The 17,358-nt window shown below is 40.2% G+C and overlaps 1 protein-coding gene across 1 annotated transcript; it reads right to left on the reverse strand.

The window, feature by feature from the left end:
- Positions 1-8,382: 8,382 nt before the first annotated feature.
- Positions 8,383-16,629, reverse strand: LOC139475062 (fibronectin type III domain-containing protein 1-like). The gene is made up of 12 exons (XM_071258291.1): positions 16,483-16,629; positions 15,501-15,558; positions 15,195-15,376; positions 14,235-14,412; positions 13,386-13,559; positions 12,032-12,163; positions 11,694-11,830; positions 10,693-10,797; positions 10,365-10,428; positions 10,062-10,112; positions 9,598-9,681; positions 8,383-8,497 (listed from the first exon to the last, which is right to left on the reverse strand). The coding sequence occupies exons 1-12, from the start codon at positions 16,549-16,551 to the stop codon at positions 8,448-8,450; spliced, it is 1,284 nt and encodes a 427-aa protein (XP_071114392.1). The 5' UTR covers positions 16,552-16,629; the 3' UTR covers positions 8,383-8,447.
- Between the last annotated feature and the right edge of the window lie 729 nt (positions 16,630-17,358).

Here is a 17,358-nt window from a genome sequence, read left to right on the forward strand (position 1 = left end):
CAATCTCCGCACTGTGGACCCGATACAACACCAACAGAGTTGACGATAGACCAAGGTCAGGAAGAACAAGGGTGACAACCCATGCACAAGATCGATACATCCGGCTGCGACACCTACGAGACTGCACTACGACAGCCACGTCTACAACCACACAGATCCCGGGGGTACGCAGAATATCAGATCAAACGGTACGCAACAGACTGAGGGAGGCTGGACTTTTTTGGCGGCGGGAGTGTCATGGTATGGGCCGGAATTCATCACGGAAGAAGGACGGCTCTCGTGCATGTGGCAGGTGCATTGACAGGTGTGCGTTACAGAGACTTGATCCTACAGCCTTACGTTCTTCCTCACGTCAAAGTTCATTGGGGACTGTTCCAGCAGGACAACGCTCGACCGCATATTGCACGTGTTTGTCAGGACTTCTTACAGCACAACAACATCCAGACATTACCTTGGCCAGCCCGGTCACCAGATTTGTCCCCGATTGAGCATCTGTGGGACGAGTTGGATCGACGCGTTCGCAGAAGGAATCCACCGCCCCAAACACTTCCGGCGCTTCTTGATGCACTTCAGCATGAATGGCAGCACATCCAACAGCGTGATATTGACAACTTGATTCCGTCGGCGTCAAGCGGTGATTGATATCGGTGGTGGGCACAACCGATACTGACATTTTCTGTACCCCTGTGACATTAACTGTATCGTGTGTCTGTCTAGGTGACACGATTAATGTTTTGAACACTGTATACATTGATCTTCAAACAGTGTTTCAATTATGGTTTCTGTGTCCTATTTTAAAACAATTGCATTGTATTACATTTTGAAAGTCAGTGTCAAGTTTCTTTTTTTTGAAGAGTATATATTAAAGTAAATTCTTAATTAGGCGTAGTAATCAACTATAATGTAAAACTGAAATCTGCTTGACAAGGACCTCAGCAGAAGCCAACGCTTTTTGTTCCTTCTGTTAAAATGTATTAATTATCTCACTTGCTCTGATCTGCAACAGTGAAGTTAAACATTCTGTTACAAACGTCTTAAATAGGTATACGTATTTGTGTATCTTGTCATTATTTGAACACGTAGTCTCTTAACTGTAAACTGTACTGTGTACGTCTTAGCTGATGGGTAGTGTATTCAGTAAAAACGTGGATATTTATAAAACATGTCAATTATATATATAAATGTGTTTTCATCGACATCACCACGTGGTATGAAAATGTGAATTACAATCAACGTACATGTACCTTGTAAAATTGTTCGCATTTAATTCACGCTTCTTTTAAACGTTATTGTCAAATACCCACTTTACAAAGTTATAAAACGGGCGTATCACAATATCGTATTTATTATAACAATAATACTTAGACTACATATGTAAATAACCTTTTGGATGTTTCTTCTGTAGAATGTTGAACCTGCTCTTAAACCTTTATGACATAAATACCAATCTGTCCAGATTATTTATGCATTGTATGTTGTATATAGCAATACATACTTCCAATTTGTGTCTTCGCTGTGAGGGTAGAGTTTTCCCCTACTGTGGCCTCGTAAGCAGCAGCGACAACGTAGTCTGTGTACGACGTCAGCTTCGCAGTGACGTTGTAAGACATCATGATGTCACCATGACATGCAGTATATGTTGCAGTTGCACCCGCGAATGTGTCGGCGCAGTGACCCTGGAGATGGTACGGCAAAGATCACCGATTCCCGTGTCACACCACTGGCGTGATGAAGAGCCGTGGACGCAACATGGTAAATGTGTAGAAATAATGAAATGGGTGAATACAGTCTTATGCAAATTTTAGCATTATCCAAGTCGTATCAAGACGCTGTTATCAAGAATAAGATTTACATGTAGTACCAAAATGAGGAGTTTATCCCAAACGTTATGTGTCGGTGCTGATCCACAGACCCGTTATACAGTAATGAATTGTCGTGTACATAGTTTCAACACATTCATAAAAGGAGAGTGTATTTCCTGTCAGACATTTTCAATAACTGCGTTTGAATTTTTAAGGGGTTTGCGTTTTCAATGAAGTGTAATATGCCCCAAAGAGTGAATACCAGAATATAGGTAGAGTGACTCAACTTACATTTGTATAAAGGGTATGATTTTGAGAGCATCTGATGTAGTCGGCTTGTGTACATTTGCCCTCCTTGATTATAAAGATGACGTAGTTTGTGAAGGGGATGTTACTTGTTGATCATGATGCCGTCCATGACAGACCAATGGCCGAGGATGTCACTAATGTCGTTTTCAAATTGCTGACTTTACCTGGGACTGTATCACTTCCTAGCACCTGGAAACCAATTTTCATTTGTATTACGTTTTCGGGTTTTTATTAGATTACATGTCATTTACAGGTACATGTAAAAGAGGAAAATGCCAAGCAAGATACTTATATCCCACTCTGTAGATTATTGTGTACGTATGAGGCATCTAAGTCAACACTGAATGAAACATTTGTTTTTATTAAGTACTACCGCTTTGTTTATTGTTGCAATATTCAAACTACATGATGAATGTACAGTTTCAAGCCAGAGAATAATCAGCCTCGAGTAATTTCCGAAACAGATTCCGATGGGCGTAAAAGGCAAAATTGCGGTGAAAATGATATAAATGGATCACTGACAGTTTGAGATGACACCAGGTGTTCGCATCAGTAGGAAACATGTATTTTGACCATATGTTCCAATGTTTTTTTTCAGGTAAATAGTTGCCTTGCCTTTGCTTGTGGCGGATGCCACATGTAAGGCAGGTTACGCTCACCTTTCACGAACACCTGATATCATTTCTTTTTTAATAGTGTTTCATAAACACTTGCTCATGATACAGTTGGAATAGTACAATCGATTCTGCTTTCAGCAGAAATTTCTTATGGATATGGAAAGGGGTTCTGTCGCTTATAATTACATAAGTTTGATCAGTTAACTCAAATAACTATACTGAGAGGATTTATTCTTTGCACTCCTGAGTATCAAACAGGGGATGAGGATTTATTCTTTGCACTCCTGAGTATCAAACAGGGGATGTCTAGATATACAGAAGGAAATACGGACAAAAAGGCGTGTTGGTAGGTACTTGCAGATAGGTGGTAATACGGGTACGAAAATATGAGTGAATACGGTAGCTATGGGTGCATAAAAAATGACGTATCGAAATACTCACCAAAATAAACACTGCCAACATGAAGCCCAATCTCGAATACATGTCGATTGTCAATGGGTAATCACTAGGTGCTCCCTATGTTACATTAAGGCGTAAGGGGGAATATTGTGACATATTGCACTTTGAGTTTTACTGTGATTGGCGCCCAGGTGGGCGTTGAGAAATACAGTGTAATGTAGGCCATGTCAACAGCTCGTGATAGTGTTGATACGCTGCCGTAAACCTTTATCGATATCAGTGTCACATTGTGTGTAGTGTACACAGTTGATATCGAATCTTATAGGTTACCGTAGAAGCTATTGATTTACTATCCTAAAAGATTTAAGCATATTATTTCCTCATATGTATTTTTAAATAGAACTTCGTTTCTGTTGTTAAACATAAGGCATCAGAAACTATTTCAAATGTTCTTATTATAACTCTTCAGTAGTACATTATTTGAAATGATATGATCAATAGCTACTTTGCACAGTGCATGTCTTATATGACCAAATAAATTGTTTCTCAAATTAATATATGAGAAAAGGAAAGCAGCATTTTGTTTGATTGTTTTTCGCTTGTTTAGATGCCTTGCATATCTTCCCACTGCTTGCTTTAATCCTCTTTTGAAAGATTCGACACTTGAGTCGCACTTTAACCTATCTGTATTGCTATAGTTTGTCGTTCGCGTTTCACATATCCCATCAGCTGATGCCATAAGGTTAATGATGGATTCTCATGTCAGCCATAAGGTTAATGATGGATTCTCATGTGAAGTCTTCATATGTGTTGAATTATCACGCCAGTATTAGATACGACCTGAGTTCCAGGCACAACATAACATATGCATCTTAAGCCTACAAAGGCACTTCTGTGGCATTGGCGTTTGCATCATACGTACCTGGACTATATATTGCCAATCTAGCATGGGATGACGAGATATATGATACACCGTTATCAAGCAAGTGATGCCATGGCAAGTGAGTATGGTTGACAAGCATTCATACAGGTATGAGGCAGTGTTTATACAGTTGAGATGATTGAGATCCAGTTGCACTGGAGTTGAGAAGCCTGTTAACTACACAAAAGGAGTGAAGCCAGCCAACATTGACGTAGTTTTCAAGAGAAGTAACAGCATTTGGAACACCATTAAAGCCATATGAAAACCGCCATCCAACAAAAGGCAGGAACTATCAGGAGCAGTGTACCACACATTCCTAGTAATTGTGGACAAGCTTACATTGGCGAAACATCAAGGCCCCTCAAAACCCGAATTAAAGAACATCAAAGCTCAGTCTCCAAAGTTGACTACAAGTCAACTCTATCAGATCATATTCGTGACAACCCCAGCCACAGCTGCCAGTGGGACAAAATCAAAGCCCTCACCACCAACCTCAAATACTTCAAAATCAGAAAACTACAAGGAGTCATCAACATCAACAGACTTCAACCATCAATCAACCACGATCAATGCTATTACATACCCCCTACATACCGCCAACATACCCCCTAAGATCCTAATCAATCATAATTTAATACAAGCATGGTTTGCGTGGTACCAATCTGCATCAATGTTACGATAACCTGGATCACATGTACGTTTTTGTTTATCTGTTTGTTGTTTAACGCCTCACTCAGCAATAGTCCATCCAAATCACGGCGGGCTGTAAATTATTATAATCGAGTCTTTGACAAGCAATCAACCACGTCACCAAGCCTCACCACCAGATCCACCATACTCACATATTCACTCACTCAAATTGCAATGCCTGCATTTGTAACGGGGGAGTCATCAGAGAGTTCATTTTACAATTCCCCCAATATCCCGACAAGGACACGTGTACCCATGGGGCGAATCGAACCCGAGTTCGGCATGGCGGAAGTAATGTCCTATCAGTTTTATCTTTTTTAAATTTCTTATGTTTTGACATCGCAATAAGACGGAGGCTGGTAGTAACCTTATTGACTGGCGACATGCAGCCGGGGGTGAGTGAGTGAGTATGATTTTACACCGCTTTTAGCAATATTCCAGCAATATCACGGCGGGGGACACCAGAAATGGGCTTCACACATTGTACCCATGTCGGGAACCGAACCCGGGCCACTAGGCTACCCGACCGCCCCGACATGCAGCTGGGAAGTCAGAGAGGCTGGTTCAGCAGTATTTCAGTTACATCATGGCGTATCAGCTTGAGGAGGAGAGCCAGAGATTATTGAGGTCTTAGACGTTGAATATGTTGTTGCAAGTTTAACGCCAACGCACTACAGTCCGTTGGCTCCAAATTAGAACGACGAATTGCAAAATAACTAAACATTGGTAATAGTCTATTTAGAGAAATGTCAATACGGTACATGGCAATGAATACCCTTTACCCAACAATATCTGATGTTTGTTATTGTTATTCCCATCACTGGGTAAAGTTGTTTAATGCTGTTATGTGTAAAAGTTGACATCGTGTACGGAGGGGAGCACAGCGGTAGGAAGAACAGCGCAAACACGCACTACACATGCTACACAACGGTACAGGGAATGACAGCATAAGAGGGGTCGCCTCATGATAATTTCAATCGCAATCTGACTCGCTCATGTCACAGGCCTCGTCGTCGTAATTGCTTGTGTCAGTGCTGAAGGTTACAAACATAGGTGGGACTGTTGCTTGCTGAAGTCCATCACGTGACCTGTATCATGACGCTGCCATATCTCCACTGTTACCCGAAAAAAGGCATCCATTTACTAGTTTTTCAACATCCCACCAAACGGACTGTAGTATGGTGCTAATAAACCAAGAAACAAAATCAGGTCGAACGGGATTCCTGGCACGCATAAGAATCGAAACTTAGAGGCCTTAGACGACTGAGAGAGCCATTCCCCCAGGAATAAAGAGTACATAATGCAAGCATGCGGTAGCTACAACGTTTCGTATGGAACAGAATGAGGACGCTTGCAATGTATGACCATTCAGTATTGTAACTTTGTTGACACTATCAAAACCTTAAGCCTGAACCAGACTCGCCACGATAAAAGTTTTCTTTCTTGCCATTGATACCACCGTGCTTCTGAGTGTGGGTAGGTTTCTCATGATAGTGGTTCCTGATATGGACTTTTACTTTTAACTCTGATCTATATATGTGTTTGGTCGACTTTGACACTACATCGACCGTGGTGGCCTCTGTGGGCATCCCGCTTCTAACCCTCGCCATCATCGTCATCTGTTCTTGCATGATCTCTGCAGAACTGAAGCGCGGAAAGCGACGTGTGAATATATAATGTGAATACATATTCTTTAGTCTTGTCTAGTTTGCATTGCCTTGATAAAGATATAGGAATCTTTTGGTGTAGGGGCACATTAGTTATGAGTAGTAAGCAGTATGTCGGATGACGTCACTCGTGACCGTTGTGTGACGTATTAATGTGCCACTGCGATCAATAGAATAGACAAAATATGCATTGATTCGGTGCTAAAATGATGCAATATTATACACATCATTTTCACCCAGTGAACAATTCTTGTTTTTATATTTTATTATTTTTGTATTCTCTAAACCAACTCACGAATTGGAAATACATTAGGCTCAATTGATAGTTGTTTCTGGCCACATGCGCACGGGTGGCCTTTCGTCTGTTGCTGCAATTCGCTGTGCAGAGGATCGTCCCTTTGGCACGCCAGGAACCTATAATCGTGGGTTCGAATCCCGGTTCCTCCCTAAAATACGAGGGGCGTTCAATAAGTTTTGCAACTTCAATATAAGACAAAGTCGCAGAATAACTTTTGCACTTAATTTTTTCAATATAATCTCCATTCACCTCAATACACCTATTCCATTTGTCCTTCAAGATTGTAATACCACTTTTATAGAAATCCGCAGATTGGCCCTCTAACCACGCCTCAGTGGCAACCTTTATGTCCTCGTCATCCTGGAAGCGTCTTCCATCTGGGGTAGATTTCTTTTGCCGGAACAGGAAATAGTCACTGGGGGCTAAGTGTGGGCTGTAGGGTGGGAGATTTAACTGTACAGCACAGACTTAGCCCCCAGTGACTATTTCCTGCAAAACTTATTGAACGCCTCTCGTATTTCTAGGTTTGTCATGTTAGTACCATGCCTCGTGGTTTTCACCAAAGTGGTAAGCCTCTGAGACCCGCATCACTTCGGGCTTTACATCTTTTTCAAGCTGCCACGCCCTGGTATAACCGGAATACTGTTCAAAGCGGTGTTAAACTCAGCGCACTCACTCACATGCTCATTTCTATTCCTTTGAATATTTTCTTACAAACTTCTACCGAACCATATAAGGACACGCGCTCTTCCTGAATATCCAGCATAATAATTTATTGCATCCTACCATCTGTGGTAATTAATGCGTATACTTCTAACCGAACGTTAGTGTAATGTTACACATATCATGAGACATATCAAGTTGGACACGTGAAGATGCGGGATAAAATAAATACTGTCGGAAATGCTAGAAAAATGCTTTTCATCATTAAAAATAACGCAAAGCTATATCTTATCTAGCTTATCCTAACTGACACTGTGATTAGCCCCAAGGCAAAATGATGACAAACTTCGAAAATGTACGTGTGTTTTTGTCGTGCATGTATGAAACCACCTATAGCCTGAGGTAATTACCTTGCACCTGTCCCGAGGTGATGGCCTCAGACCTGATCGTGCATTTTCAAAGGTACAAATGTCACCTGAGTTGGGTTTTGAAATATTACTGTCATTGTACATTATTGAGATGTACGTTGACGGGGGTAGCCTTTAAGATAAGCACTGCACAATATTTGCTTGCAATGATGATGGAATAGTTGAAAGCTAAGAAACGGGATGAGTTTTGGAAGTTTGGGGATTTCGAATCAAGAAGTATTGCTATTCTACAGATGGTTTCTTATGCAAGCATCTGGGTCAGTTGATGATGTTGTGCCGCCAGGACATCTTGTACTTTACTGATTTCTTATTCTGGTGAATTTTCTCCATGAGTTGGACTTTTGTTTCGGGTGGTCTGAAGTCGACATTTTAAGATGTCAGATATTCCTACAAAGTCGCCTACAGACTATTTACGGTTGGTACTTCTTATCTGTTTCTCTGACGTAATGATAAATGGCGTTATCCATGACACTGACGCTCGGGTTGCTTAGATTGGGCAGCAGATCCACACTGACGATGAACTCAATATTCAAAAAGGACAAATACGGTATCGTTCTAGGACAGCTTTATAATGAAACTTTGCGCTCTTCAAATGAACTGGCTGTTCGTACTTGTTTCTTCCCAGACAGTTTCGCCCTGATGGTCAGTCAACCTAACGAGCAAAATGCAGTCGTTCTTTAGGTGAAATACCGCTGGGTCTTGCTGAAAGTGGTAAATGAGTATTGTCAAAGAAATATCAACATTTTGAAATAAATGAATAATTAGTTCAAATTACAATGTTTCCTCCTGAATCGTCTTTCTAGTTTTGGGTTATGTTGATGTAAATACTTATTCAGAATATATGAAAGGTACGATTTTATGTGAGGAAGTGTCTCCTTCACTGAGGCACACGATTTCGTTATACAATTATGTGGCCGTAGAATTTGGCTTGCCCATTGTCCGAGCCTATGTGGGTACCAGTTGGGTTAGAACCAACGCGCTATGGTTAGTTACGATGTGTCTGCATGTGCCGAATGCAGAATCAACCCCGAGCCTTTACAAACGTCTTAATTAATTCTTTGACTTCGCACGCAAAATAGAACTTCGGTGTTTAAGAGTGAGTGAGTGAGTATGGTTTTACGCCACTTTTGGCAATATTCCAGCAATATCACGGCGGGGGACACCAGAAATGGGCTTCACACATTGTACCCATGTCGGGAATCGAAACCGGGTTTTCGGCGTGATGAGCGAACGCTTTAACCACTAGGCTACCCAACCGCACCCGGTGTTTAAGAAGACTGCTAATATATTCCACTCTCATTTTAAGAAACAAATAGAGAAATTGTTTCTGAATTTAATTAAATCAATCTAATTAAAATCAGATCTGAGGACAAAGATCTGAGGACAAAGTTGTCACTTTGTGTCGCACCCATACACCCTCAACATGTGCGACACCTCACGTGTCAACTCAACCATTGTCTGGAATTATGTTCTACATCTATATCCTAGACGATACGTATGGCACGACATGCTTACCCTTTTCGCGAAACCTGGTGTCATCACCAACTTTCAGTGATTCATTCATTTAATCTAATAAAGTCTATATATATATGGAGGCTGGTTATTGACATTTTATATTTACGGAACAATAAGGTCAGGAAGGTTACATGGGACATAATCAATTACCGAAAAATAGCCAAATAACATATTTGACGTAGAACAAGGTCGGATGGTCAGGCACGGCCAGGTCTTTACTTACATTGAGTAATCATAAACGAAGCATGCATATGTACATGTAGTTTAGATATGGCAAAAGTACTCACTGAGAACAAGAGCAATGACAGCGGCAAAGAGGATGGCTATTATGGAACCACATGTGGCGGATACAACTATTAAGCTGTGGGGATCTGTAATGAAACATATGGGGTTAATATGTCAGTCAGTACGTGTAGAAGTATCTGAATTCATCATCATGCTTTGCTTGAAACAGCAATTTTGAAAATTCGGTATAACAAATGTTTCAGGTTTTAACTTTGACTTCAAGCTATCCATATCCGGCATTCAAACCGTGAATCGGGTGGTCTGGCTCGGTGGCTTGGCTGAGTTACTCTGACAGCGTGGGGCATTGCTCATAAGATCAATCACTGGTATGTGTCATCAAGACTCGATTATTTGCAGGTCGCTGTCATACAGTTTGAATATTGCTATAATTATTATTATGTAAAACAAACAGAACATAAAACTGACTATTGCAAAGAGGTAATAGCATCAGTATGTGCGTATTTACCTGTGGTCGACTCAGTTGTGTTGGAAAACGATGGAAAATCGTAGGTCATTTCTGGAACAAAATGTTGAAATCACCACTCTGTCCTGTGTTCCTTCAATAGTATAAACTTTGTCATTTTTCGAATATTAAGAAACCTTAACGAGTGATGTTAACATATGAACTGGAATACAAACATTCAATTACTATCATAATTGTATGATTAAATGTAACACAAATGGATTTAAAAAAACTGAAATACTTTGACAGTATATCACAATCCATTCGGTGTTATGACAAGGTTATGTTGTAACGAGGTACACTTACTATCACGGTCTGCTATAAACATTATTGCTGATTTGTTTCCTTGAAATTCAGCATTGGCCCATACCTATGCAAATATGAATTTATGTCAAGGACAGCATACATCAGGAGAGGATATTTATGTGTATAAACTAGTTCTGTTAAAGTTTCTGTTGTCAAGTATACTTATTTTTATTGATATTAAGCAATACTTAATTTTGACCTTTTTTACATATAATCGTTCTATAAGATAGCATATCACGCCGGGATTAGATATGACCTATATTCTAGATTCATGATCAATGTATCGATATAACTTAACACTAACAAAGGCACCTTGCATCGTTCGTACCTGGACAATGTACTGCCCATCTGGGATTACGGGCAGATACACCATGTGGGGGTAGGTGCACGAATCCTCAGGGTAGAAGCTCCCGGCCTTCATCGTCATGGATATCTGCATTATGAAGACATACGTCGATATATACATGTAAGTGCTCACGTCATGAGAAACGTCTATAACAGCTTCTACAGTGATATACCCAGCTCTCACACACTTCCAAACACGATTTAGTGATGTTCTCAATGCTTGTCACAGAAAGCGTCTGACGGGATCGGGCGGTCAGGATCGCGAATTTGTTTGATGCATGGCATTGTACTCCAATTGCGATTCCGATTATTTATAATTACCAACTGGCGCCACTAAGCTTGCAGCAAACAAGCTTCGCCTGTAGACTCAAACTAAATGCAAACTTGCAAAAGTTCATGTGGGAATATGTATGTACGAACTCATTATAGTGCATATGGCCGTTCGCCAGAAATAAGTATTCCTTGGTTTAAAACGACTGATGTCAGTGCAAAAGGAAACATACTTGAGTTTTGGCACAATTTTTACTATTTTGTAAAAGTTGTTTGTTCACATAGAGGAGTGTGGTATGTGTCAAACCTTAAGTGATGTGTGTATGTTGTGTTCAGTTATTTCACGGTGGTCTATTAAGAATCGAGACTGGATCAACATGTACAAGCATCCCTACATCGATGTGGCATTTGTTTTAAGTTTTCTAAATTTCTGATCTTCAATGTGCATCCACTTTTAATTTTGATACATATATTTTCCGTGAAATAAACCATAACAAATGGCCATTAAGAAAACTACCCATGCAATCATTAATACATGGACAATAGAAATGATTATGCAAGATCGTACATATATAGAATGCCAAATTTACAACGGATGCAAAACACATATTCTAGTCCGTGGTCATTGCTAGTTGATAATATAATCAATGCGGATGACTGAGCACTGATTTTATGCAAAAAGTAAGCTAAGTGCTCCGTGCTTAAGTGCCCTACATTGCCTGTGTAGGAGATTGTGTAGCTTGTGATCCTTCCATTCCTCATCTTCTCGGGGGGACATTCCCACGTGAGTTTGATGGCCAGGTACTCACTTGGGACAACGTTGACGCGGATATCCTGCACTGCACCAGGAGCTAATGTAGAGAAGCCATAACAAGTCATTTCAACCTATTTAAAATTAGGCATATTTAATGACATTAAAAAATCAGGTCGCGTACATGTACAGAAGTTATAGAAAGGTGATTTGAATGCTGACTTCCGTCCTTAGTTAGCAATTTGGTTCTGGGATCATTTCAATATATGGTTATTTTGACTGCTTAGGCAATCTCACTTACTAGAAGGTAGCGTTCTGAAAGCTTTGGATGTTGCCACGTTTGAGGTTCCAGCACTGGTGCTGGCTGTGATGGCAAACCAGTACCTCCAGGAACTCAACAAGTCAGTCACCTCGCAGGAACTGCTATTCTGGCCTGCATCACAAAACGGGATAAGTCAAGTGAGTTATGTTAACTGACAGGTATTCGGAAGACTCGAACCATGCCATATCATCCCCTGTTAAGTACGCTTCTTGTCTCACTCTTATTCCTGGTTGTTATGCCAGTCTCGTGTGCATTCCCGAGGAGTGACGTGGACACTTTCAAATGTCACTTTATGTCCCACCACAGTAGAGGATAGACGTAACGATTTTCCTCACTCGTTTGGTCATCAATTGATATTGATGTCATATATATGTCACGTAAGATTGTGAGTGAAAGATATGTTTAAGTTCCATGTCTATCGTGTATTAAGTTTATTATAACGCAAAAGCATTCATTGTTACAGCTAATCGATATAAAGTAACAGCGTTAGAATATTGGGTTCAGTAATTTTTTTCTTATTAACAATGATACAATATTGTTTTTAAAAAATATATTCATATAGCATTGTTATATGCTTAATATTTGTATTTTCTACTTTCACAGATAATATTCCTTTTAACCCCATCTTCACAGCCTCAGTCTGCTTAATTAAATCATCGTGACGAGGACCCGCGACATTTCAGCTAAATTTACATTGGTTTGATTGGCTCTTGATTTCAAACTGATGAGAATGCCTCTCCAAAATTAGTGAATAGGTAACTTGAGATGATGAGATCAGGTATGGTTGTGAGTGGGTTGAGAGAGTAGATATTAAAATCGAATGCATATTTAAAACACTCATGTCAAACGTTTACACATTGGTATGTTTCTTGTGGTAATGGTTTGAATAAGGGATTGTACAATCTTATTATGACGGACCAAAACTTGAGTGAGTGTGTTTGGTATAACGCCGCTTTGAACAGTTTTAAGGTTTCACGACAGCGTGTCAGCTTGTTTTTGGAAGAAAGTCCGAAGTGATGATGTAGGCCTTTGACATGTACCCCTTTGGTGAAGCACAGCGCAGGCATGGTACTCTCAAACCTTGAAACATATCCATGGAAACCGGGATTCGAACCACGATCGTAGGTTTCCGGCACACCTAGAGGGCTCATCGTTGCACATCGAATTCCAGCGCCTAATACAACGTTGCGACCTTTTTTCCCACAAAACCCCAACATGTCACATTCTATATATGTTCGTCTGTTGAATCGTATGTTTCATAACACGCAGGCTGTTAAAGTCACATGTACCCAAAACAATATAAATTGGTCAAATGGAAAATACACGCTCTAACCTTCAACTTTGTATTCACGATGGATAAGGCAGGCCCCAGACTCCCTGTCGTATGCGATTAGAACCGTAAGGTTGTACCACATAGGCCCGGCATTGTGGGAAGGAACGTCCCATTCAACCAAGATAGCGGACTGGTTCTGAGCAGTTCCCCGGATGTTGGTCGGCGCTGCTGGAACTGGATGGTAATACGTAGTGTGTTACTGTGAAACGATAGAAAGACATAGCAACCATTTATCTGGCTACGTGCATTTAAAGCAGTCTTTCATTTCCATATTTGATCTAGTTTATGCATTATGTTATCAATCACATGCTGGAGAAATACGAACTTGTATCATGTACTGCTACGGCGTTTAAAAATGGCGTTTATTGCAGGTCATTGCTAAACACCAACCTTACCATCATCAACAGATACATGTTGGTCATACGTATGACAGTAGTTGTTCTGGAGTTTGGTTTCACGTCGAGTTTTGCAATATTTCGGCAAAACTTCAATTCTTCGATTATTACGAAGCACAAATAATGCACCGTGAAATTAGTTAAAATATTTCACTTATATCCGTAACCCTCTGGGTAATATGAATAGAGTACCCTATCCCATAGTACCCACAAGTAAACTAGCATTTTGGTCTTCGGGGTTATTACCAAACGTCTTAACCGCAGCGAAATCCATCCGTCGTTCACACAAGAGTATGAAATTATTATATAATATAACTTCGATAACAAATGGGTGTCATTTTCAAATTTGAAACTCATTTTGGCGACTGTTCAAATGTCACTGTGTTAAGGTGTTATTTATTCTAAAGACCTACGTAAAGAATAACCACGGTCTACAATTCATTGCAATACTTACTACCAATATGGGTCTCCTCTGTGAGTGTTGAGTTTTCCCCTATTGCGGACTTTGCTGCAGCGGCAACAATAACAGTGTATTCTGTGTTCGACTCTAGCTTAGTCACGTTGTAAGACATGTTACCATGGCATTGATCATATGTCGCAGTCACGCCAGCGTAATTGTAAGCGCAGTGGACCTGGCGACGACACAAAAGTCAACACAATAAATACATACATAACGTATATTGCATCGACCATTAAAACTTCTAGCCATGTAATAGTTTAAGCGCAGTGGACCTGGCGACGACACAAGAGTCAACACAATAAATACATACATAACGTATATTGCACCGACCATTAAAACTTCTAGCCATGTAATATTGTTAAAAACACACACACACGGATAATCAATTGGTCGATCACATAATGTATACATAAACAATGAAATCACTATAACCAGGACGGTACCCTAATTGTCCTGGCCAGCAAATATCCATATATGAATCATTGTTACGAAGATAAGAAGGAATCTTTTCCGAAAGGTAGTCGGCCAGATACCGGTCTAACGAGGTCCGCATTAATTGGCTATCACTGTGTGTGTTGAATTAAAAGCAAAATATAGTAAACTATGGAATAGGTCATTCGGGTGGCAAATATAGCATCACCTCACAACATTTCCGTTGTAATTTTCGACCAAAGATGGAAATAATAACACTACGTATTTTGACACTGTGTACAGTTTGCAAAATAAATATAATTATAATAGCGGATATTGATCAGATAGAGGCATCTTTGAATGTTATCACTGAATATTTTTCAAATCATCCATAGATAATCGTCCTGCGATATTTATATATATTTTTTAAAATTTTCTTATTTTTAAGATTATTGGATCAGTCTGGATCACAAATGAAAGCCTTGTTCTCAAAAGGGTTATGTGACTGCATGTGTGAAATAACCAAACTCTGAATTCACTTACAGGTGCATATATACTATCATTTGGAAGGCAGAGGATGTAGACTGCTTGCACACATTCACCTCCCTTGCTTATGAAGACGTCGTACTGGGTGAATGGGATACCACTTGTTGATGCCGTCCACGACAGACCAATAGACGAGGATGTCGACAGTGTGGTCTTCAAATTGTTGACTTTACCTGGGACTTAAAATATGTCAGTCTGAATTACTTCCTAGCAAAGTATGAATCGGATTGTGTGTGTGTGTGTGTGTGTGTGTGTGTGTGTGTGTGTGTGTGTGTGTGTGTGTATGTATGGGACAAGACATACCAAACTCTGGCGTAGAGGTAGTGGCTGCCTCTGTTGTCGAAGAATCTGTAGTTGATGTCTGAAATACGCATAAATAGTGTAGGTGTGTGTTAAACAGAGGTGGGGTGGAAAGAGGTAAACATCGCTTTCAACATTATTTCATTTATAAATGTATGCCCATTTTATAGTACTCAGCCCAATGTGCTACCATGCTGCAAGTTTAACATTGATACTCCACTCAGACACATTCTTTTGCCAACGTTGCCAGGGGATCGAACCATTGAGCTTCCGCTCTCCAAGCAGACGCTATATCCACTAATCCACTGAGGATGTTGGTAACAGGGGAAACATTGGGTTGACATATCATTTGCAGAAGGAAAAAAGAAAGAATGTAATATGAATGTAGCTTTTGTTTGACATGATATCAAGTAGGGTTTGTTGTTCAACGAAACTCTCAGTTATTTCCCAGGTATTTTACGGCAGCTGTAAATAACCGTGTTTGTCCCAGACATACAAGGGATGATAATGACACGGGACCATAAGGAAATATAATGTAAGCTGCGCTTATCATTTTCCAGGTCTTATGTCATTTCTACTCATGTCAATTCGTACATGCGAAATACACGTGTTAGCAATAGCAGCACGTGAAGGACGTCCAGAAAGAGGAAGAGGAACAATAGTATACAAAACATTGTCGGCCTTTCCCTTTTTATTTCTTTAAGGGTTCAGCCAGAAGCGATGCAGGTCTTGTTTATCACTTTTTTTGCAACCCAAGAGCACTGGTATGGTGTTGGTAAACCTAGCAACAACCTCAGGTCGAACGGGATTCGCAACCACAATCATAGGTTTCAGGCATTCATACATGTGACGAAATTGCGTGGCCTTAGACGACTCTGCGGCCGATTACCTCCGCAGACAAGTGTACATGAAGTAATGTGAGTAGGTGCTATTGCTGCAGGACCTCGCTTGACTAGGAAGGTTTACGTTGGATCTAAACACTCACCGGAAGTACAGATCCGAAACTGATAGCTGCCAACATGAAACACCATCTTGAAACTACATGTATGTCCATTGTGAATGAATGCTACAGGGCTCTGGGATCAGATGCGGGATGTAAGGTCTGACAAGGACTACTGTGAGGAGATTTACACTGGATGACCAGCCAAGACAGGGCAATGCGTCATGTCAACTGCTGATAAGCCGGCGATAGTGTTGTCGCGCATCAATATCAGTATCTAACAAGCGACAAATATGAGAACTTTCTGCTTAACGCAGGGTCTATTGTATTATTCCGACTATATATCATAAACATGCGTTTATGAATGACTATGAAATAATGATGACACGAGGTGACCGCACACACACGCACACGCACACGCACACACACACACACACACAAAGACAAAAGCAAGTAAACAGTTGTCAACTATCTATAATATTTACCATCAGATAATATCTATTTCAGTTTTAATAAGAAAGCATTAATCTTCAATTCAGTTGGCATTTTAGGGACGTAAATGGTAGGGAGTCGGGGTTGGGTTGGAGGGGGAGAGGGGGATTCTAGGAATTTGTTTTTGACTTTTATTATGTTTTCTGTCGGGCACTGCTACCAAAACGCAATTGTCTTGTGACAGGAAGAGCCAAACAATGTTTATGTCACAAAATATAACTTTTTCCGGTTTTCGGCATCTCCAGCGAGGAATCTTTCAATCAGAGGATAATTTACCATCCTAATAAATTACCATCATTCCCCTCCAGTTTATAAAATATCAAATTGCCGCTCGATTAAGAATGAATGGCAGGACATTATTACTTGCAAAGAAATAATTGTTGAAGAAGATTACAATTTGAATGTCTCATTTATCATTATTTAACGTTC

Source organism: Haliotis cracherodii, unplaced genomic scaffold, assembly GCF_022045235.1.
Source record: "Haliotis cracherodii isolate W230 unplaced genomic scaffold, xgHalCrac1.p SCAF_3, whole genome shotgun sequence".
In the NCBI taxonomy this organism is placed as follows: Eukaryota; Metazoa; Mollusca; class Gastropoda; order Lepetellida; family Haliotidae; genus Haliotis; species Haliotis cracherodii.